The 22,940-nt window shown below is 39.7% G+C and overlaps 1 protein-coding gene across 1 annotated transcript in view; it reads left to right on the top strand.

Moving 5' to 3' along the window:
* The window catches only part of galnt9 (polypeptide N-acetylgalactosaminyltransferase 9), a 119,503-nt gene that overhangs the window by 63,389 nt on the left and 33,174 nt on the right, over positions 1–22,940 (top strand). Inside the window, exons 5-6 of the mRNA XM_023343840.1 lie at positions 2,679–2,876; positions 15,195–15,312. Of these exons, the coding sequence (XP_023199608.1) occupies positions 2,679–2,876; positions 15,195–15,312 (316 nt within the window). The remainder of the gene's footprint in view (positions 1–2,678; positions 2,877–15,194; positions 15,313–22,940) is intronic.

The following is a 22,940-nucleotide window of genomic DNA, read 5'->3' as shown; positions in this document are numbered from 1 at the left end:
TCGTTTTTCAGCATTAGCTATAACAAATTTAGTTTGTGCAAGAAGCACTTGTGTAGCTTAATGAATTCTTGGCCTAAGAAGTGGTTTTAAATAGCTGAAGGAGGTTACTGCACAGCTTGTGGTGCTGACGAGAAACCAAGAGACGCAGGCATCAAATGTAGATAATTAATTCTCAAAAGCACCACATTCCTGACAGTGCTGCAGCATTGCCTCTGAAGGGTCAGTTAACAAACCCACTGCTGCTACTACTAATGATGTACCAAATAAAGAGAAACTCAAAAGAAGATGAGCCTTTTGAAAAAGAAAGAAGGATACTTTCTTAAGCAGATCGAGGTGAGAAAGCAAATGTAGAAATTGGTGTGTTTTGCTCTCTCAACTTTCAAAATAGTTTTCGCTTCGTTAAAAAATTAACTTCAGAGATGCAGGTTAGAGGCTTATAGGTGTTAGAATTTATATTAGAATGCTTTAAGGAAGTTGACTGGTTGCAGAACGGTTCGATTGGGGGTGTAGCTGGAAACGGTTTGAAGCTTAGGAACTTAGCAGATGGCTGAAAGGTCCGTCCATCTGTCACTGTATTTCAAGGTCTGGCTTTAGTGAGCTGAGCTGGTACAATAAACCTTTTGGAGAAAAGAGTAGAATTAGCATTTCCACAGAGGTAATACTATTTCTTTCTTCTTTGATAAATAGCCATCTATGCAAACTTTTCTGAGAGCCAACAGTGCTGAGGGTCCGTTAACATTTAAACTCTGGGCACATTTTCCTTGACTTGGTAAATTTCTTCAGATTTCAGTAAATCAAGTTATTGTCCAATCATGAATACATATCCTGAGGGTTTTTTTTGTGATCCAATTTTTATTCTTTTTTTTTTTTTTGTCATTTTGGGAAAAACTCACAAAGAATGTAAATCTAAAAGGAATGTTTGCCAAATAAACCATTTTTTTATTAGTTAGTCTATACAATATGTTTCCTTATGTTTTTTTGTTTTTACAAATAAAGTATTTGTATGACTTTTAAGTTGTGAATAGAAACCATTTTGGAAGTGTTGAAAATATTCTTACTTCTATATTCCTACTTACCCTGCTACTGTAAAGCTGCGGAAATTACCAATATCTCTTATACTGATCCGAATTATTTAAGAAACGGACATTGGATTGCACAGGATTGCAATTTATTACTTGATTAAATTATTATATTCACTCTTATACCTATAATTCAAAACTTGCAAGATTCGAGGAGGAGTAAAACAACAAACTGTTTCATCCATATTACCTCTCACTCTGTTGTCTCTTTTTCTCAACAGATATTTTGTCCCAACACAAATTAGCATTAATCTTAGCATGTTAAATATTTTTCTTCTATGAATTAATAATATTTCTGGCTGTACAAAACTTTAATTTTCTTCCATTTATTAGTCAGGCCACACAACTCGTGTGTAAAGATTTAGGGCGGTGCTTGGCATTACAATGAGCTGATACCTGGGATCAGATAAGGATATTAAAAATAGAAATAGTCAAAAGTTCATCAGTGATGTCTGAAGTGCTCTTCACATTTATTGGCACCCCTGGCAAAGATGTGTAATAAAAAAAAAAAACCTGAAAAGTAACTGCTTATCACAGTCGCATCTCTCACTGAAAATGTTGCAAAAAGCCAGCCTTCCCATTTGTTCAATGGGGAAAAAAGCTAGGTTGGACTCAACATCCCGCAGTCTCACAAAGAAATCACAGTTTGTGAGACTGAAGGATCGCGTTTCTCACCAGGTGGCCAGCAAACACAGGAGCACCACAGGAGTTTAGATTCTCAGGACTCATTTTCACTAGTTACACCTCAGACTTCCTGCAGTGTTTCCGCAGAAATACTCTGATGACTCTGCCATCATCTGGTGTAGAAGAGAGGGACAAAGAGCTGAGGACAGAGAGCTGGTGGACTTACCTTGTCTTGAATGTGAGCAAAACAAAGGAGGTGATCTTAAATACTTTCTTAGATTTCAAGTGAAAGTATTTGATCCTGTAGGTCTTGTCCTGGAGAGTGTTCCTCTGGATATCATCATGCAAAAAACATATTCTTCACAAAACGAAGAACGTTGCAGGAAACACTGAGCATCATCTTCATCAAACTGTCTTAGACCATAGTATCTTCAGTCAGAGGCATCTTAAGAAACACTGGAACATGGATCACTACACGAGTTCCTTCTTGTAGGCATGTCAAACTCATTTTCATTTTGAGCCACATCAAGATTATGAAGGTCCTCAGAGGTGTCTTATAAAGTGTTATCTTGACTGTTTTATGTATGTGTCCCTGTAGAGTCTAGAGGGCCATCTAAAAAGTTATAGGACTTATAGGTTTTAGGACTTTGTACCCAACTTAACCAGACGTTGCTATAACAGTGGTAGGCGGTGTGACTAAACCTTGACTAATGCAAATATATTCAGTCATCTAGATGTACTCATTACTCATCTTTGTTTTAAAACATCTGAAACCTTCCCTGACATTACCCAACATGTCAGTCTTGACTATCTACAAGGTCTGTAGTCATAGCAACAGCCCAAACCTCTACACAGCAGAACTAAAGTAAGCACCACACTGTAACTTCCCGAGCAGCGAACCGCTATGAAACTTCTGCATGAGTTATTAAAAACAGGTCAGCTCTTAACATGGTGTCATCTCCTTCCTTTCCAAAGGGCTGAACCCATTCTGACCCGGATGAAGGAGGATCACACGCGCATTATTCTCCCCGCCATCGACAACATCAAGTACAACACCTTCGAGGTGCAGCAGTATGCCAACGCCGCCCACGGCTACAACTGGGGTTTATGGTGCATGTACATCATCCCGCCGCAAGAGTGGCTGGACAAGGGCGATGAGACGGCCCCCATCAGGTGAGGGCATGAGCTGGAGAACGGCCTCCATTATAGATGAGGATGTTTGATGAAATATGGATAGCTTTGGGATATGACTTATTCATGTATAGAGCCATCAAACTGTGGGGATCCGTGGTTCAGTGTGCTGCACACAAATAAAGCCGTCCCGTAGTAAGCTGTCTAATTAATATGACGAACGTCTTCATTTTGATGCAGGATCAGGAGGCCATTTTTGATGAGGTGTCATTAGAGTAATTGTGAGTTCCATCACTCCCCACCAACACTTGACCTTCAACCCCCAGCCAGAGGACATAGAATATTTCGATGCAATCCAGAAGATTTGGTGCATAAGAAATACAGTAGAGAAAGTACAAACTTCCCTGTGTGAGAAGAAGGACTGCAGTGACTAGTTATCACCATCTAGGTGATAACTAGTCACTAGTTTTAAAAGGTTATGGATTCAAAACTGTTAAAAAAGTTACATCAAACAGTTCTTATGTGAAGTGATGTTTCTTTGAGACACCCTAAGGACTACCAAGAAACTTGAACTTGCAGTATGTAACATTTATTTAAAAAAAAAATGTTGTTTGCATATATGTTAAAACTATCACCTGACAGTATAATATGAGGAAGCAGTAATATGAGATTACTGCTCATATTACTGATGAGCCACTTACAGTATCTGAATGTGGTTATGTTGTTTAGTCATTTGCAGAATACAGAATAAATGATGTTCCTTTTTGTTAGAAAAAAAAAAAGAACAAGTATGCAGTACTGTAAAAAATAATCCTCCCCGTTACATTTTGTTTCATTATCAAACAAAATGTAATAAATGGCAAAGATAACCTGGGCTGTCTGGCAGTATAACATAAGAAATTCAGAAACAGGTGAGAATCAAAGTCACAGGTTCCTATCAATCTGGAAAAGGCCACAAACCCAGAACAATAGTTCTACGCATAGTGGGCAGGAATGTCCAATTACCAGTTATTAGGTTCAGGAAGCAATTTCTCTTTTTCGTATAGAGCGAGGTTTGTTTGGATAGCTTTTCCCTTCTCTATTAAAAGTTATAATTTATGCATTTACTCAGATTATCTTCATTAGAAAATCCAATTTGTATGATCTGAAGCATTTGAGTTTATGGCAAAAGCAAAAACACCCCAGTTTTTTGAGAGAGCAAGCTGGTATAAATGGACAACGCACAAAGAAGTCTAATTTGCAGGAGCCACAACTGTGTATATATAAAAAAGGACTGAGGAGGTCAAAGGTTTCGTGCTGTTTGATCTGTTACTGGAATATCAAGTAAGGTTTCCAGTACTAGCATCTAAATTACAATAACATACATTCCAATGATTATCCTCTGAGATAATTTCATTATTGCAAATAAACAAAACATTGGCCTTTTAATTTTGAACAAGAAAAACAAGAAGAAAACTTCAAGCTAGTTTTATCGACTGACCACAGTTTGTCCACACACGCCTCCTCTTCTCAGAAGCTGATGACAGTTTGGTGCGTGGAGCAAAGTGTCGTGCGTCTCTTCAAATCTTCGTAAAAGCAAGACATCGCTGAGTGTCGGCCGCTTGGCATGTGGTGCACAAGCGGCACAAGAGGAGTTTCAGACGCCACAGAGTCGGGTCGGTTCCCCTGTTGACAATCGGCTACCAGCAGACGGATCGCCTCGGGGGTCGGCTGAAGTGTGTCGGCTGTGTGGATTTCTATTGGAAATCGCTATGCCGCTTGTTTTCTCAGGGTCTGTGTCCATCACTGACAGAAGCTCTGTCATCCTCAGAGGTCACTCTAGCAGGCTTCTTTTTTTTTTTTTTTGGTTTAGAGGGATAGAATCACACAAAAAAAAAAAAATTGCAAAAGGACGCCAGAATGTGCAAAGCTGTCACTTTCTGAGAGGACAGGAGATTGAAACCATTTCGGAGACGTGACAGAGACGGACAAAGGCTTTCATCTGCAACTGCTGTGATTATTGATGGCACGTTAAAACAGAGACGACAGAACGGAAATATTGTAGAGATGGCAACCGAGTGTATTTTCTAGAGGGGGCAAATAGGAAACACTCAACTTAAGTAGAATGACAACAGTTTTCCAAGTGGAAAAGAAAAGTGTGTTTATGTGTACCATTCTTGTACGGCCAAAATGAGAGAGTCCAAAATCATTTTTGAAAAGATGCACAGAACTTTTCAGTGTCCCACTTACTTGAGCATGATGCAAATGGACAGAATATCTATCTATCTATCTATCTATCTATCTATCTATCTATCTATCTATCTATCTATCTATCTATATATATATATATATATATATATATATATATATATATATATATATATATATATATATACATATATACATATATATATATATAAAGAAGTTGTGATAGATGTAGCAATACCAAGCGACTGCAACATCAGGAAAAAGGAGCAAGAGAAACTAGAGAAATACCAGGGCCTCAGGGAGGAACTGGAGAGGGCCTGGAAGGTGAAGACCACAGTGGTGCCTGTGGTCATCGGGGCCCTCGGGGCAGTCACCCCCAAACTGGACCAATGGCTACAACAGATCCCAGGAACAACATCAGACATCTCAGTCCAGAAATGTGCAGTCCTTGGCACAGCCAAGATACTGCGCAGAACCCTCAAGCTCCCAGGCCTCTGGTAGAGGACCCGAGCTCAGAGGATAAGAACCACCCGCGGTGGGTGAGAAGGGAATTTTTTTATATAAAACCTCTCATTTTAGTGTGGGAGGTTTCATGGCTAAATTGGACCAGTTCTGTGCATCTTATGTATATATATATATATATATATATATATATATATATATATATATATATATATATATATATACACGTCTCCGAACCTCCCTGAGCAAGCCTTGGTAACCATCACTGTGACAGATGTCCAAGAAAGAGTCTCAGGTATGAAAAACTGGACAGCACCAGGGCCTGACATGATCCATGCCTACTGGCTAAAGAAACTCACTGCCCTCCATGAGCGACTGGCAGACCAAATGAACCAGCTGCTACAAAGTGGGACTCACCCTGAATGGTTAACTGAAGGGCGGACAATCCTAATCCAGAAGGATCCATCAAAGGGTCCAGTCCCACCCAACTACCGACCAATAACCTGCCTCTCCACAACATGGAAGCTCATGTCAGGCATCATAGCGGCCAAGATAAGCAAACACATGGATAAACACATGAGCACGGCACAGAAAGGTATCGGTGTAAATAGCAGAGGAGCCAAACACCAACTCCTCGTAGACCGCACAGTTGCCCGAGACTGCAAAACCCGACACACCAACCTGTGCATGGCTTGGATTGATTACAAGAAAGCCTATGACTCAATGCCGCATACTTGGATCATTGAATGCTTAGAGATGTATAACATCAACAGGACTCTGAGAGCCTTCATTGCAAACTCGATGAAGCTGTGGAAAACCACCCTTGAAGCCAACTGCAAACCACTTGCACAAGTGTCCATCAAATGTGGCATATACCAAGGAGATGCTCTGTCCCCGCTACTGTTCTGCATAGGCCTGAACCCCCTCAGCCAAATTATCAACAAGACTGGCTACGGATACCGACTCAAAAATGGGGCCAACATCAGCCACCTTCTCTATATGGATGACATCAAGCTGTATGCCAAGAGTGAGCGAGACATCGACTCACTGATCCACACCACCAGGATCTACAGCACGGACATTGGGATGTCATTCGGACTAGAGAAGTGTGGTCGGCTGATCACAAAGAGGGGGAAGGTCATCCGCACAGAAGGGGTCTCACTCCCAGAAGGAACAATAGCAGACATAGAGGACAGTTACAAGTACCTAGGTATACCACAAGCAAATGGCAACCTCGATGAGGTCACAAGGAAAGGAGCCACAGCTAAATACCTCCAACGAATAAGGCAAGTCCTGAGAAGCCAGCTCAATGGCAAGAACAAAATCCGCGCAATAAACAGCTATGCCCTGCCAGTAATCAGATACCCTGCTGGAATAATTAGCTGGCCAAAGGAGGAGATAAAAGCCACTGATATTAAGACTAGAAAACTACTAACAATGCATGGAGGATTCCATCCCAAATCCAGCACCCTGAGACTGTACACGAGCCGCAAGGAAGGAGGCAGAGGACTAGTGAGTGTGAGAACCACAGTCCAGGACGAAACAACTAAGATCCATAAATACATCAGGGACAAAGCCTCAACAGACAATGTGCTCAGTGAATATCTCAGACAACAGGGAACGGAGGTTGAGGTGCCAGAGATACCATCATGGCAGGACAAGCCCCTACATGGGATGTACCACCAGCAAATAACCCAAGTGGCTGATATCAGTAAATCCTACCAATGGCTGGAAAAAGCTGGACTCAAGGACAGCACAGAGGCCCTCATCCTGGCCGCCCAGGAACAGGCCCTAAACACCAGAGCAATAGAGGCCCAGATATACCACACCAGACAAGACCCAAGGTGTAGGTTGTGCAAGGAGGCCCCTGAGACAGTCCAGCACATAACAGCAGGGTGCAAGATACTGGCAGGGAAAGCGTACATGGAACGACATAACCAAGTTGCAGGCATAGTGTACAGAAACATCTGTGCAGAATATGGACTGGAAACCCCGGGATCAAAGTGGGAAACACCCCCAAAGGTGGCGGAGAACGCCAGAGCTAAGATCCTGTGGGACTTCCAGATCCAGACAGACAAAATGGTAATGGCGAACCAACCAGACATTGTCGTAGTGGATAAACAACAGAGGAAAGCCGTTGTGATAGATGTAGCAATACCAAGCGACTGCAACATCAGAAAAAAGGAGCACGAGAAACTAGAGAAATACCAGGGCCTCAGGGAGGAACTGGAGAGGGCCTGGAAGGTGAAGACCACAGTGGTGCCTGTGGTCATCGGGGCCCTCGGGGCAGTCACCCCCAAACTGGACCAATGGCTACAACAGATCCCAGGAACAACATCAGACATCTCAGTCCAGAAATGTGCAGTCCTTGGCACAGCCAAGATACTGCGCAGAACCCTCAAGCTCCCAGGCCTCTGGTAGAGGACCCGAGCTCAGAGGATAAGAACCACCCGCGGTGGGTGAGAAGGGAATTTATATATATATATATATATATATATATATATATATATATATATATATATATATACAGTATATACAGGGGTTGGACAATGAAACTGAAACACCTGGTTTTAGACCACAATAACTTATTAGTATGGTGTAGGGCCTCCTTTTGCGGCCAATACAGCGTCAATTCGTCTATATATACAATATATATATATATAAATACCTAACCTTAGCTATATAGGTCAGCATCTATATATATATATAGAGCTAAGGTCAGCATTCCCTGCACATTTTTACTTCAAGATGTCATTCAGCTTAAAACTACAGCTGAAAACAAGCCAGAAGTCAGCTGCTTTGTTTCATTGTTTAGTTATAACACCCTTAGGTGTGGAAGTTGTTACTGCAGGTAAAATTATCACCCATTTTCTGTACAAGTACATAAGTTGTTAATAAAAAGAGAAAAAGGAGGAATCGTGAAAACTGTAAGAAGTTTCTTGAACCGACACCATTCGTAAAGCAATATGCTAGCTGTTTTACATTGCTAAACAAAGCGCTGGACTTCAGCAGATCACAAGAAGGTGGAAGACATCACAACAATGTTGCTTTGTTTGGTCCTTTGAGCGGAAAGTCTTGATCTCTTACGGAAAATGCTGCATTTGGAAGTGTTTGTAGCTTTTCTTTTTAAAGCATAACATGTAGTAATGACAACCACTCTAACCAATAACATAAGATGTTAGTGACATTTTAAATTTGTTTCTGAAATAATACAAGAGTACCATTTTAATGCTAACGCTAACTTCTTTCCTTCACACACCTTGTGACATCATCCATGGTCTTGATCAGCCATCGAAAGGCCTGTTAAGGCTGCTCTGTTTTAACAATGAATTATTAGATGATTGAACAATTCAACACATGTGATGATAAATGAATGTTGTTTTTGTCCCAATTTCTAAATTTAGCACATTTGTTGATTATTTTGAATTCATCGTAAAGAAAAACTATATATATAATAAGTTCCATTCAAGGACGACGGAAGGGAAGTTATGGAGAGGAGCTGCAATATCCCCGAGTTGCTTAAAATATGCAAAAATAGATAAATGAATAACAATGACAATATCACAAATGGTGTTTTAGCTTATATTACATTCACAGTTTGACATGGGTATGGTTTATCATATTTGCTTTAACCGTATTCGCCATTTTCCAACCTATTGCAATAAATGGACATTATTGCAACGGGCGGCACACTGGCCGTGTGAAGGGAGAAAAAAAAAAGAAGTGGTATCAGCAGATCAAAGAGTTCAGAATCCAGCTACAAAATTATGAATGATGCATCTCAATTTTAGATGATTCATGTTGCTGCTATACTGCAAGCAGTATGAGCAAGTATTAGGACATGGGAGACCCCTGCAAGCTCACCATCTGCACTCCAAAAAGAACCAAACCATGTGACGGTGAATCAGCAAAACACCTCAACACCAACAAAAGAGTCACTTTTTTTTTTTTTTACAAGAACTCACTTTTTTAAGGTTTTCATTCAAGTTACTTCCCTCATGCATAGCATAGCAACTAACTTTTTTCGTTTTGTCAGAGTAACTCCTTATTTCTTTTCCTTTAGCTAATTGATCCTCTGCTTTCAGATGGCTGCTGTAACATCTCAGCTCAGAACGAGCAAATTAAGAGGTGATTCTTGAAGCCACTTCAGATGTATGGAGTTTAGCCTCTGTTTTTCTTTTCTTTTTCTTTTTTCAGGAGGAACAGATGGCTCTAGTTATTCACATAATTGGCTTCAGTTAATTGGCTCTAGTAAGGGGGAATTGCCTTAATATTGCGCTTTTGATCACGTCGCACATCAAACAGAATGAGAACAGCATGGAATTTTGATAGGAACTACTTTACACTACTTAAAATTTCCTCTATACAGTGAACCCTCGTTTTTCGCGGGGGCTGCGTTCCGAAAAGAACCCGTGACAGGCGACATCCGTGAAGTAGTTACCTTTATTTTTTTTTTTTACAATTATTATACAGCATAATTAAATACTCTACATTGAAACCAAAGAAAAAAAGCTTGTTTTCAGGCCTAAGCATTTTTTTAAACAAATATAACTCTTTCTTACAAATAACTACAGTAAAATAATCATTTTAGTCATCAATACGAAGTACAGTAGGACAAATAGTGACTCGCGTATTTCACTGATCCTCTGACTGCGGCCTGACTCTGCTCTCTAGTGTCTTTTTCTTCTGAAGCCTGTGGTGCAGGTGTGTTTTTTCGAGAGAAGAACGTAGTTATTATCAGTAGTTGTTGTTGTCGCCCTTTTTTCTTCTGGGCAACAATATTTTCCAAAATTTGGCAAGCTGTATTACGTGTATTTAAATTACCGTAACGTTATTGGCAGAGAAGAAGCGCGGAGACTGTTTAGCCAATGAAGACGCAGAACACAATGCACTGTGGGGAAAAAAAATGCACAAAAAAACTCCGCGAAAACTCTGCCCAGACGGTTTCACACGAAGTTTGTGGAGTGTGGAGCGGCGAGGCAGGTGGCCTGTCGAAAGGATGAGAGAGGACGAGACGAATAAGGCCGAGTGGCTTTCGTTTTATCTGCGCAACCGAGACACTCAAAAGCCTCTTCCTGGTCGCTCGCTTAAAACGTAGGCAAGACTTTCTTTTCGTTATGTCAGTAACCACAAGTATGTGTGTGTAAGTCAGCAGGCATAAAAAATCTATGTGCAGTGTTAGCTTTTGACAAAAAAAAGAAAGAAAAAAAAGTTTGTTTACATCAAGTTATATAACCGCATGGAAGTGGGGGGGAAAAGTAAACCGCAGCTCTCTCAATTGTAACATCACTTTTGCACCGCAGTCTCTTTGAAGTGTTCTGATTTGAGCGCGGAAGATTAATTTGACACAAGTCATTTACCATAAACACCACGATTTAAAGCCATTTACACCATATCTGCAATAGTTTTGTAAAGGAGCTTCTGCTATACAACTCAACTTTCTGAGTCTTTCCCTTTTTTTTTTTATCCATGATGTTCAAAATAAAACTCAAAGAGATGGCTCACACTGTGTTTTATCTGAAGTCTGAGCTTAAAAGCCTCTTTCACTTTGGCACTGGCGGCGTACGAACCGGTGCACTCTCTTAGTACAGAGTCAATAAATCACAATGCAGCCCCAAGAAGCTCTTAAAAGTATCGCCACGTCCCTCTGGCTAAGGCTGAAATGTTCACTTGTGAGTGTCTTCATCTATGTAATAACATGCATGGTCAACTCAGTTCAGGAATTATGTTAGATACATGAATTGAGATCATATCTGTTCACTCCACAGTATTAATGCTCCCAGCATAAAGGCTCTGACTGAAACCCTCTGAATGGGAAGAGTTAGCACAAAACATCGAGCTGAGAGGGAAATAAAACTGTCTCTTACCCTGCGTTCCTTTAAAGCTCTGTGGTGCAGAAAATGTCTTGCGTAGTAAAAACATCTCATTTGATTGTATTTATTTATTTATTTTTTGCCGTTAAGTGGGACATACAGTATATGAAGCCATATTCTTTAATTCTGTCTGAGCTGAAGCTGTTTTATTTAAATAGTAAAAAAAAAAAAAAGGCAAAAGAAGAGTAAGGAGTTTGTTTCATTTGTTTTGTTTTTTCCTTCACTTCTTTTTTGTTTTTTTGGTTGAGCTCTTTTATGACTTGTCCCTCCTCTTTACTTTTTCCTTCTGACAGCAGTGAAAATGTTCCCCAAAATGGGTTTGTCAGGCAAACACTTGACCTGTGTTTAAAGGCCAGTGTTGCTCAGCACAGCCGGTGACAAATGTCATCATAAATAAACCTCCCAGATTTCCGCCTGAACAGGACTTTTGACCAAGACAAGTTTATTTTGTTTTATTTTTTAGGTGTTCCAGCTCAAATCTACCACAACAAAAACAAATCCCAGTATTATACAACCAGATAAATGACAGATTATTGCATTAGATCAATCGGAAGATTTGTTTCTCTAACTTGAGCTTTTGAGTCTTAGTTAAACTGCATTAAAATGTTTCAATAATGCATTTTACTTCCACTGATTTGCAAATCAAAAATTCATAAATGTTACACTAAACATTATTTACTGAATTGCTTGGGATCTAAAAATAATTATGTGAGTTAAAGGTGTTGCTGATGTAGCCAATGCAGAGTTGCATTAAAAGAGAAATTTGCTTGTAAAACATAAATTTAGAGTTTGGATTCGGAACCGGTTTTTTTTGTTTGTTTGTTTTTTGGAAGATTTAAAGTACAGGCAATCGATTTCTGCACACAGTAGATTTATTTCAGAAATAGAATGTACGAGGCTAAAGACAAAAGTTGACAGCACCTTGTCAGGAGTTGCTCCAGGACTTTTGCAGAAATTTCTGCTTTTTAATTTGATGTTTTTTGGACTTTGAGCTTAATAAGTAGCAACTAAAATCTCACCTTTTCACCGTTTCTTTTGATTGGCTAATATTTTGAGTTCTTTTCTGTGGAGTACTTTGTGATGTATGCCTTTGAAGTTTCTATATCCATAAAATGTTACTTTCTTAAAATCAGTTCCATGCACAGTTAAGCTCCATATTAGTCATCATATGCCGAATTATTCATACTGCAAATTATTCATGCCTCAGGCAGACTTGGGCTTAAATTAAGCTTTTAATTTTACCAACATGTTTCATCTGACTGGCTGGGTTGCTGTTTTTTGAGCAACCCAGCCAGAGTTCATACTTGGCTGAGTGAACTCTGGCATGAGCTAAAGATTAGGGCGATTGCAAGGAGACCTTCCCACCGCAAATACTTTGAGCACATTAGCAAACATTAAAGCTGAAAACATCAGTGGAAACTTTTTTTACATGCCATTTTTAATTGATTGTAACCAAACAAAAATCTTCTTTCCTTTTCCATAGTTTTATTTTCTTTCCAAAGATGCCAGCCTCATTCTTACCTATACAAACGTCTTGGTTGAATAAATAACTTTACATCCTGATCTACTGAGGACATAAAACATTTGGGCTTAACTGTTTACTCTAAGAAACTCTGTGGCTTCTAAGTGGAAAATAACACACTATGTTTTATCAGCCTTGCAGCGGGCCACTTGACGATCAAGTCAACTACAATTTCAACACAATAATTTCAATATAAATCGATTATTGATGTAACATTTTGCAACCCCAAATCCCTCCCAGTCATATACACAACTTCTAATACAAATAGCTCTATTCTAAAAAAAATCCGCTTCTGTGCCTCCTATGCTAACAATCCTCTGACCTTACTCACATGTAAATAAGGGCAAAGCTACCTGCTTTAAGTGATCTAACTTGCCTTTAGTCCCGTTGCCAAGTGTCCCGATTACTTTGTCGATGAAATATCTTTGAGATGGGCTGTTACGTCTGAAGAGTGCTTCTCAGAACTCTTGGTGCTCATAAAGTCTTTGCGGTAAAAGCTGCAATGAGCTTTTCCGAGTCGCTCGATGTCCTGCTCCTCTGGTTGCCGGCGGCAGGTGGATCAGCGGTTTTTCTGCCTCACCCAGGTAGCAACACGGTCTCTCTTGTTTGCTTCAAAATATTTCCTATTAGTTGTGCTCAGTCTATATAAGACTCTTGTCTGAGTCCTTTTAGTTAAGAGGGTAGAGCTGGTGTTTGTAAATCAGAGTCATGCGTTTGTTGTTTCCCCCCTTAATGAGACTGGTACCCTAATGCATATGGAACAGAGAAAATTATGTACCACAGTTTAACTTCAGCCTCAATGAATACCGTCTGTATTAAATAATATCTGTCAGGAATGAATGACAGTCTGCAGACTGAACACACAATGCTCCCAGCATTTATCCTGTTGTGTTTTTATAAGCAGAGAGGATACAATAAGAGCTTTTACCATTATGCGGCTATCTCTTTGTATCTGCTGCAACCCGTCTGAGAAAATGCATATGATTGCATTTATCGTTTCGATAGAAACCATTGTTATCCTAAGCTACTTATAGCGGCTAAATTCCTGTATTTTAAGCTAGTAATTGCTGTTGTTTCTTGTAGGCGTTGGGTTTTACGTGTGCTCAATCAGAATTTGTTATCCCAATCTTCAACTTGACTTATAATCATGAAGTCAGTTATTTTCTGTACAATGTCTATTGTCTTGCCATTTCCATTTAGAACCACATAAATCCAAACCAAGCACAGTAGAAAACCGTTTGCCCCTTCCCGTTAGCAACACCTGAAGAGAATCACACTTGACCTTAAATGACCCTATGCCCCTTCAGACACAAAATGAATTATGCTCCCTGGTGGCGATAAACACAGAAAAAGATAAATGGTTCCTAAACTACAACCAAGGTAATCATTGATACCATTCATCCCAGTTAGAATGTCATTTAGCTCATCTGCCCTTAATTTCCCAAGCGAAAAGAATGATATTGGGACATTTTATGCATTGTGGATCAAGAGGTCTCTAGTTTCTGGGTTGGGTCAATAGTCATTTCAGTTTAACTGATGTCCTTCATGTCAAGAAGACTGATAAAAGTTGCATATAATACTTCTTTGTACAAGCAGAACTTGTCCTCCTGTGAAGTATCTGACTTGTTCCGAGCAAATTCAAACAAATCTGACTATAGTTCTTACAAGATCAACATTTACGGAGAAAATTGACTTTGCTGAATCCAATTAAAAAGAAAAAGAAACCCTGAAGCCTAGTACTGAAAACCTGAGGCAGCTTTAAAGAACTATGTTGACTTAAATGAAATTTATCAAGATAGATCAGCATTACTACTTGAGAAAACCACATAAATGAGAGACCATTTCCATCTGAATTTTTCTTTATACCTGCCTGATGTAAAACTTTTAAGTTATCAGTTTTAGTGATATGTTCCCTAATCTCTGAAGCTTCTGTCTGCGCTGAGGTGAAAGCCGAACAGAATTCTGTGTGAAACAGACTGGACTGCAGCACGCCATCTGCAATAAAGTGAAAAATAGATACAGAGGGTCCTTTTGTTGGCCCCACGCCTCCATCTCCTATAAAATAACTTCTGTCTGAAAGATGCTTTGTTTTGAAATATGATAGTAAAACTCATCCTCTGAGTTCAGACAGAGACTTTGAGCCTTTTCACATTAGGAAGCAGGACCATAAGTAGATTCTCTTCTTACGTCTACATTAGAGGCACATTCTTTGGCTACCGTGGAAGAACCTCAGCATGAAATTTGGAAGAAAGTTTAAAAAGTGTCTTTAAATATGTTGTGTTTATTTTTTTAATCTGTGTTTCTCTGGTTATTCAGGACTCCGGCTATGATTGGCTGCTCCTTTGTGGTCGACCGGGAATACTTTGGTGAGATCGGTCTGCTGGATCCTGGCATGGAAGTGTACGGAGGAGAGAACATCGAGCTGGGCATGCGGGTGAGGGGCTGCTTTATACCACACTGACTTACAAGAGTATTTAATCCTACTGGCCGTTTTCACATTTTGTCATATTACAACCAAAAACTTCAAAATATTTCATTGGGTATCCATGTGATTCCAAAATAAAGTACTCCATAACTGAAGGGGAAGGAGAGCTATCTATGGTTTTAAACATGGTCTTAACACAAAAGCGTGTGGTGTGAATTTGAAGGCAACACTGATTATTCTAAACCTGCTAAATAAAATCAATCCATGCTACCAACTGGCAGCAGAACATATAAATATGGATTTGTGTACATTCATATCATCCGGCTACTGCTGCTCTGTGACGGCAAAGTTGTGGAAAAGTTAACAGCAGGATTAGGTTGTAATCCAAACATAGATAATAGCCGAATCCAAACATAGAACTGTTCAGTCAGTCGTCTAAAAATGGCCAGGCTGTGGCACAATTGCAAACCTACCAATGCATGGCTGTCCGTGCAACTTAACTGAACAGGCCAGCCGAGGAGACCAGACTGAACTGCGTTATTGTAACAACACGAAAATGTAGTTTTCCAAAGGAGCTGCATATTATCGCAGGGGATTTATAATGCATCTTGATTTCTGGTGAGACTTTGATTTGTCTTAATTAAAAGGCAGTGGATTAGAAGGGGGAAAAAAAAGTTTTTCTGAGATTTTCTGCAAATAAAAATACTTTTAATGATTTTGTGTCAAATCCCAGCCTCCACAAAAAAGCTGTAATTAGAAATCCAATAATTTGTGTCAGTGTAGGGTTGAACGGCTCTTCCGGGACTGTTTGTGAAATTTATTTTCTGACTTTTTAAAAGCACTTTTAAGGGAGATTTGAATGTTTCTCTGCCTTAGGAATGAAGCTTAGCATACGAAACCCAAGGGGGTGCCAAAGGAAGCTATGATGACACATTTAAGTTCCTTTAGTTGGGAGTAGAAGGGGGAAAATCCCCATAATGCAAATCTTCAGCCAACCCAAAAGGCCCTAATGCCGATAGAGAAAAAAAAATTGCAAATCTCTCTTTTTTTTCATTGCTACTTTGAGTTGAATTTAATGCTTCATGTGAGTGGGTGGCATGCTGAAGAATCGTTAGCTTTTAAATTCAGAAAATGTTTCTCTCCAGCCGAGTGGAACCGCTCTGAATCCGGACGCCCTCCTTGGGATTATTGGAGAGAGGAATACTCGAAAGATCCAGCTCCTCATTTTACGTTTCACCCATTTCAGAATTTCGAGATGGCTTTAATGACACATCTGAGGTGCTTGGTGCTTTACTTGTAAAAAAAAAAGAAAAGAAAAAAAAAGCACTTGAACTGAGGCTGGAGAATGGATCTTGGGTTACAAATTGCTGCAGTGCTTTATTGGGGCCAGAGACATTTATGGTTGTTGATGACCATTTCAAAGCCTCCCATTATACCCCACTGAGTAGCTTTCCTTCTATATAAATAGCATGTTTTTGCTGCCAGCTGCAGTAATGATATAGTCATCTGGCCTCTCGTGTTTCTAGCTGATCGTTGTACTGTCGTTATCATAGAGTGATAACTCAGCAGTTTCTGTTGTGTCTCAGCCTCCCCTGGGGTTAGGCACTGTTTCGTCGTTCCGGGAAGCCGCTTGGGCACCTAAGGAAACCACACTGCTGTGTCAGATGGGGTTTGTGGGCGAGATCTATTCAGCTACAGGAGCTAAAAATCCCCCCCCAAAAAAACCTTAAACTGGACTCTCAGATACCCACATTTTTGCAAACCTTTTACGCCTTTAAGGAAAAACACCACTTTATCCTGCAGATGATGTCTTGAGACTGTCTGACATACACCGATGTGATCAATTTGTTTAGATATATGGCAATACCTGTCAAATAACGCTCTTTAAAACAAATTATCCTTGGTTTGTTTGCTTAAAATTCCTTAAACTTTTGAAATGATCCATGGTTGTTGAATGGTGGGTTATAACCTACTGTATTGTGATGCAAAACTTATATTTTATTCTTAGACCTTGAATTAGTCAATAGCTTTGGCCATACAGGTAACATTTGTACTTAACCCACAGAGAGAGTAGAACAAGTGGGTAGAGTAATTGTCTTGCAGTTGGAAAGTTGCTGGCTCGAATCCAGCTTCCTCCTGTTGCACATCGGTGTGCCTCTGGGCAAGGCGCTTAACCATAAGCTGCCTACCGATCTCTGTATCGGTGCATAAACGTGTGTGCTTTGGTGAGTGCGACTGGGTGAATCTGGCTGTAATGTAAAGCGGATTAATTGGTTAAAATGACAGGAAGAAGAGACAAAACCAACCAGCCAGATCAGAACCAACAGAAATGCCTGTACAAGATTGGTTTGTGACAAAACAAACTGGTTGCCCTGTGAGTGGACCTGAGAAGAGGGGCAATTAGGAATACAGGTCAAGAGGCCCCGTCTGGCTTACTGAGGGGTGTTTGATTACTTTGATAACTCAAAAGTATATCCCTTTTGTTTCTTTCAAAGCTTTCCTTTTGAGCTATGTCATATTCGTAGAATTCGAGAGAGTTCATCATTAAAATATATACGATTAAGCATCCTTTGTGACTAGAGTCTCATACATATTTTCTGATAAATAAATTGAATTTTGTTTCTGCTTAAATCATGCGACGGGCTAACTGATTAAAACAAATTCACCCTTCAGATTGACTTTCGGTGGATGCGAGACTGATATGATTTCAGCATCTGAATATAATCAAGAAACCTTATCAATCGCTACACTGGGTTGAGCTCTCAACCTGCTCTGCTTAGTGACTCAAATTTCTCACCGTTTGACACTTGCTCAGGCGTTGTGGTTCATGAAATGAAGAAAAACATCCCGCACTGTCTGCAAACACAATTAATTCCCTCACTCCTCTTTCTTTTTGACCTGTCTGTAAAATAAAAGAAAATGCCATTGAGTTCATGCCTAAGCTTGAAAAGGTCTACAATGAACAACCAGCTTGATTCATTTACAATATACAGCCACTAATGGAATGGAGTCAGGTGACTGGTGGGTGGATCACAATTATTCCTCTCGGGCTGTTCACTGAAATGAGCTGAGTGGGTTGCCATTTGGGGAGAGGCTTGATTGACAAGAACATGTTTAGCAATTAGCCAGAGCAGCCCACAATACCGGAGTATCAATGACTGCAGCGAGCTGACAAAAGGCAGGGTTCTTCCGGGGAAGGTTACTTGCATGTTTACGTGCGAGCTGCAGAATAGGCGCGGATGAAAAAGGCTTTAAGGGAGCAGCGAACTGCTTCCCTCATTCCAAGCGAGTTGGGAAGCAAGGACGTGCAGAATGTGATTATGCAGCACACGGCTACGAGGGTGCCGCTCTTTTGGAGTGGAATGTGATAGAATAAAGTTAATGGCAGAAAAAATTAATTAAACATCTCATTCGAGTTTCCGGTGTGCTGAGGTGTGAAATAACTTACGGGGCCAGGACTTGTAAATGATCAGAAGCTGGAATGAATCTGCAGAAACAAAGAGAACTGGCAAGATGCTCGAAAATTATGCACGTAAATTATTTAAATCAATGCGGAGAAGCTTTTTCTGTTTTCATTCCTACTGTCCATAATTAGAAAGTTTGTAGCAGTTCGTATTCAGACGCCTTAAACTTTTTCCGTCTTGCTCATGTTACAACCACAAACTGAAATATATGTTGTTGTTGTTCTGTGAAAAGCTTCTTTCAAGTCTTGACAGCTGTGTTTTGGTAGGTGACTGCGTGAAAGTTCATATGCTTTTCAAAAGGGGCAGTATTATGAAAAATCTAAATTTTTGAGCTGTTCATCACCTTGTAATGTGATTCCCTCATCAAAAACACAGCTGGAGTGTTGCCTTGATTCTTCCATGCATGTTTGAGGAATCCTTTAATCTCCCGTGGCAACGAGACGCCGTTGCTCCGTGGAGCTGCAGTTTCCAAGCTGCTGAACTTCTAACTCGCAGAGCAGCCCCTGTGACTCTGCCGCTCAGCTCCTACAGACTAGCCAGGAGCAATTAGCAAACACCCGGTGGAACTCTACATCAGCTGAACTCATTATAGGAGCTGCTTCTCAGTGAAACACTGGGGAAAATGTTGTTAAAGGGTTAATAGAGTAGCCATGTTGTGATGACTTCCTGAGGTCAATCAGTTGATTTCTAGAGGCAGTTGGTAGTGCTGTTAATTCAGGGATGTCAGAGTAAAAGAGGCTGTAGTACATATGCATGACACTCATTACAAGTTTTTCTTTGGAAGTTTTTTTTGGAGAAAAAAAGAGAGTATGGTGTGTAAAGTATGTGGCTGAGAGCAATGTGGACACGTTATAGGTACTGAAAGCATTTTACGTGATGAACACCTGACGCAGCCAAACACAACATTCTTTCTGTCTCTACAAGCAACATCGTGTTGGATACACTTGTAAACAATTGTAAATGGCTCGTCTGAGCTTGGTGCTCACCTCTACCGCTCTGTGTGTAAACGGAGAAAAATGATCTTGAGTAGAAATGATGAATTCTACCAGAAGCGTCTGTATGAGTTTACTTCGTGATGAATCTCATCCCCCTCCTGCTCTGCTGAGCGCCGCAAGTACCGAGCAGCTCAGGGGAAGAGCATTTTGCTTTTTGATTTCAAAGTGTACAATACAGTCACAACTCTTATCTGCAAAGATTATGTTACACATAAAAATCTACTAAAGGCAAGCAGCCAATTCAGAATATGAAGTTGTATAATCACTGCAAATTTTAGCATCACTTGCTTTTCTTTTGTGACATAAATGCTCTGCAGAGAATTGCGAAATCTTCAGAGAAGCAGAAAAGCTGACAATGCGCTGTTAACTTCTGAATATGTTGTGAATACATCTTTTAATTAGTGCACTTTAAAAGAATTAAAAGTGAAGCATGTTTTATTTAAGTCCAATGACAGTTTGCAATCTAATTGTGCCTAAGTTTTTTTTTTTGCCAGAGTGAACATAATGGTAGTTATAAAATGGCAGTTGGTAAGATGTTGTCCAGCTCTGGACACCAGTAATTGCGTCCCATGTTCAGCCATTAGGTAGTGGGCGACGCTTGATAGGAGAACACTGTTTTGACAGTAAGATGCGTCCAGCAGGATGGTAAGCCATCTGTCTCGACCATCTGGGAGGTGAGGGACAGGAAAGAGAAATGGGCCGACAGGAAAGCACCGCAGCAGGGATGCCTGCAACAGGGTAGAAAAGAAAATGAAGGGGAAAAATGTGTTATTTACTCCAATATTGAAGTATATATAGCATAGAATAAGGAAAGTAGTGGGAGACGAGGTAAACAGAATACAATCTGATCTTCCTCTGCACACTAAAACTGCTGTGTCATGGTTTCTTACAGTTCTGTATCAGTTGCTGCAACTCAAAACACTACGTGGATCTAAAAACTCAATCATTTTGTAGAACATCAAGTACTATCACATCAGTGAAACAGGGTTGATGCTTATGATGCACAACCATTTTGTATGACGTGTGTACACTGGGATGAATGGTATGAATTTTAGTCTGCTGCTGTGTTACGGGAGAGTAAAGTTAGTTTTGCCATTACTTTATAGTGTATTTTTTTCCCCCATATTAGTATTTAACAGACCATTTGGAGGTGAAAATGCAATGTTTTAAGCAGTCTATGAGCAATAACAAAGTCCAGATCAGAAAATAGGTCAAGCTGCCTTCTGTTGGAGCCACTCTGAGTATTTAACATGCTCACAAGTGAATCTACATTGATTGAATGAGATTGTTTAAAGTTTTCAATATCATTCAGATTTAGATTTAAAATTATGTTTATGGAATAATATAACTGATCAATGCTAAATAAAAAAAAGTATTGTATTTTTAAAAAAATATCTGTTTCTGTTTCCATTTTATGTAAAAAAAATATATTTCTACAGACATCCTGTTGAAAATCATGCATACCCTTCAATGGAAACATGTTTTGTGACTTTAAAGTCAATAAATTACAGAAATCAATTACTGATCATGCTGTTCCAGTTCTTCCAATGATACATCTTTTAATAATCTCTGATGAAGAGCTCCAAGTCTTTGACGTTGGAGGACTTCGACCTGATCTTTAGCTTCATCAACTGATTCCTCCTCAGTTTCAAGTCAGGATTCCTACTTGTTACATTATTACTTCCATATATTATTACTTCCAGACTGGGAAAAAAAAGATGATGGAAAAATAAAAAGATTACTTTAGTTATTGCTTGTGTAAATTTCAGAGCAGCTGTTGTATCTCTGTTGCTGTTGTATCTGTGTTGCAACACTCATCCCTCAGAAGTTATCAACGTTTCCATAAAATCTGCAGCACCCTGACTCAGCAGGAGATAAAACTGTGTTTGAAACGGTACAGAAAGTAGCACTACGGAAACATAATAATGGAGCTAATTTTCGGCAAAACAAACGTGCTCTATAAAGCAAATAACTGAAGAGTTTTGATCTCAAGTAAACCAAAATGTGCTGCCACTTGAACATTTTAAAAGTGATTATTTTTTCTTTCATTATTTATTCTCAGTCATCAGATCAGTGAGCCAGAGAAAACACAATTCAGCTACTCTACACTCTTCAAATGGAAGGCTGACACAAACGGCAACATTGGTTTACTAACGTGAAACTAAATAAGACTATCTGAAGCAATTTATGTTTTATTATATGTGTACAATGATAGTTTTTATCTTTCTAGATAAAATTGTGTGAATTTCCTGCTCCCTTTGATGAATGCAATTTCAAAAATAAGCAAGTCTTAGTCTTCAAAACAAGAAGAAAAAGAAAAACGTTATCTAGCGAAGATTAAAAACGTTAATTAAAATTTAATGCAATTCTGAACATTGTCGGAAGAACCCGTAGGGAAGCTGTGTAGCTCCGGTCTCCGCAGCAGATTGTTTCTTTATCAAGCCCCAGTTATTCTCCCTAAACCTGATTTAATGCCGTTCATACCTTTGGAAACCTTTGTGTATTGCAACTTTATACAAGAAGGCTGCCACTTTGATGCCAGAAGGCTAATAAGTGAAGTCTAGATGAGTTTACCAAAACAATCTGCTCAGGAGCTCACTTAGCCAGCAGGAAGCCATCCAAAGTACTTCATGATGTCTGTCTCATTTCACAGCAGCCCAATCAATCAGTCCAGGAAACGAAGTGTGATCTCACCGGGCGGCCTGCTTCTCTTCATGGCATATAATAAACTCACATTGGACCGCTTTCCGAGTTAATGAACCAAAAAATTATTTATTTATATATATTGGGGGTTCTTTCCCCTTCCTTTAAAACTTTGTCTTTAATTCCACCTGGACGGGGCCCAGAGGCTTCTGGTCATAATCTCCCCGTAGTGGAGAAAGTAGAGCTAATTAAAGTCTGGCGAGAGCAGCGGCTGTACGGGAACGGGACATAATTACACTTCACTTAACTTGGAGCCCTATACATCTCAAGTAGTTATTAAAAAGTGATGACAGCTGACACCTCATTATTTTTATTATGTTTGGTTTTGGCTTGACTTTACATACGTTCTTTGTCAAACAAATTAAACGGGAAATGTTTCACTGTAAATTACGTTTTTACATCCAGCTAATTTCAGGAGTGAAAACTCTTGCCTCCCTGCCAGTTGATTACAGCTGTTTTGGCACGAATAATATTT

Source organism: Xiphophorus maculatus, chromosome 12 (genome assembly GCF_002775205.1).
Source record: "Xiphophorus maculatus strain JP 163 A chromosome 12, X_maculatus-5.0-male, whole genome shotgun sequence".
NCBI lineage: Eukaryota > Metazoa > Chordata > Actinopteri > Cyprinodontiformes > Poeciliidae > Xiphophorus > Xiphophorus maculatus.
The sequence above is the reverse complement of the archived record's forward strand: the minus strand, read 5'-3'. Positions and strand labels throughout refer to the sequence as shown.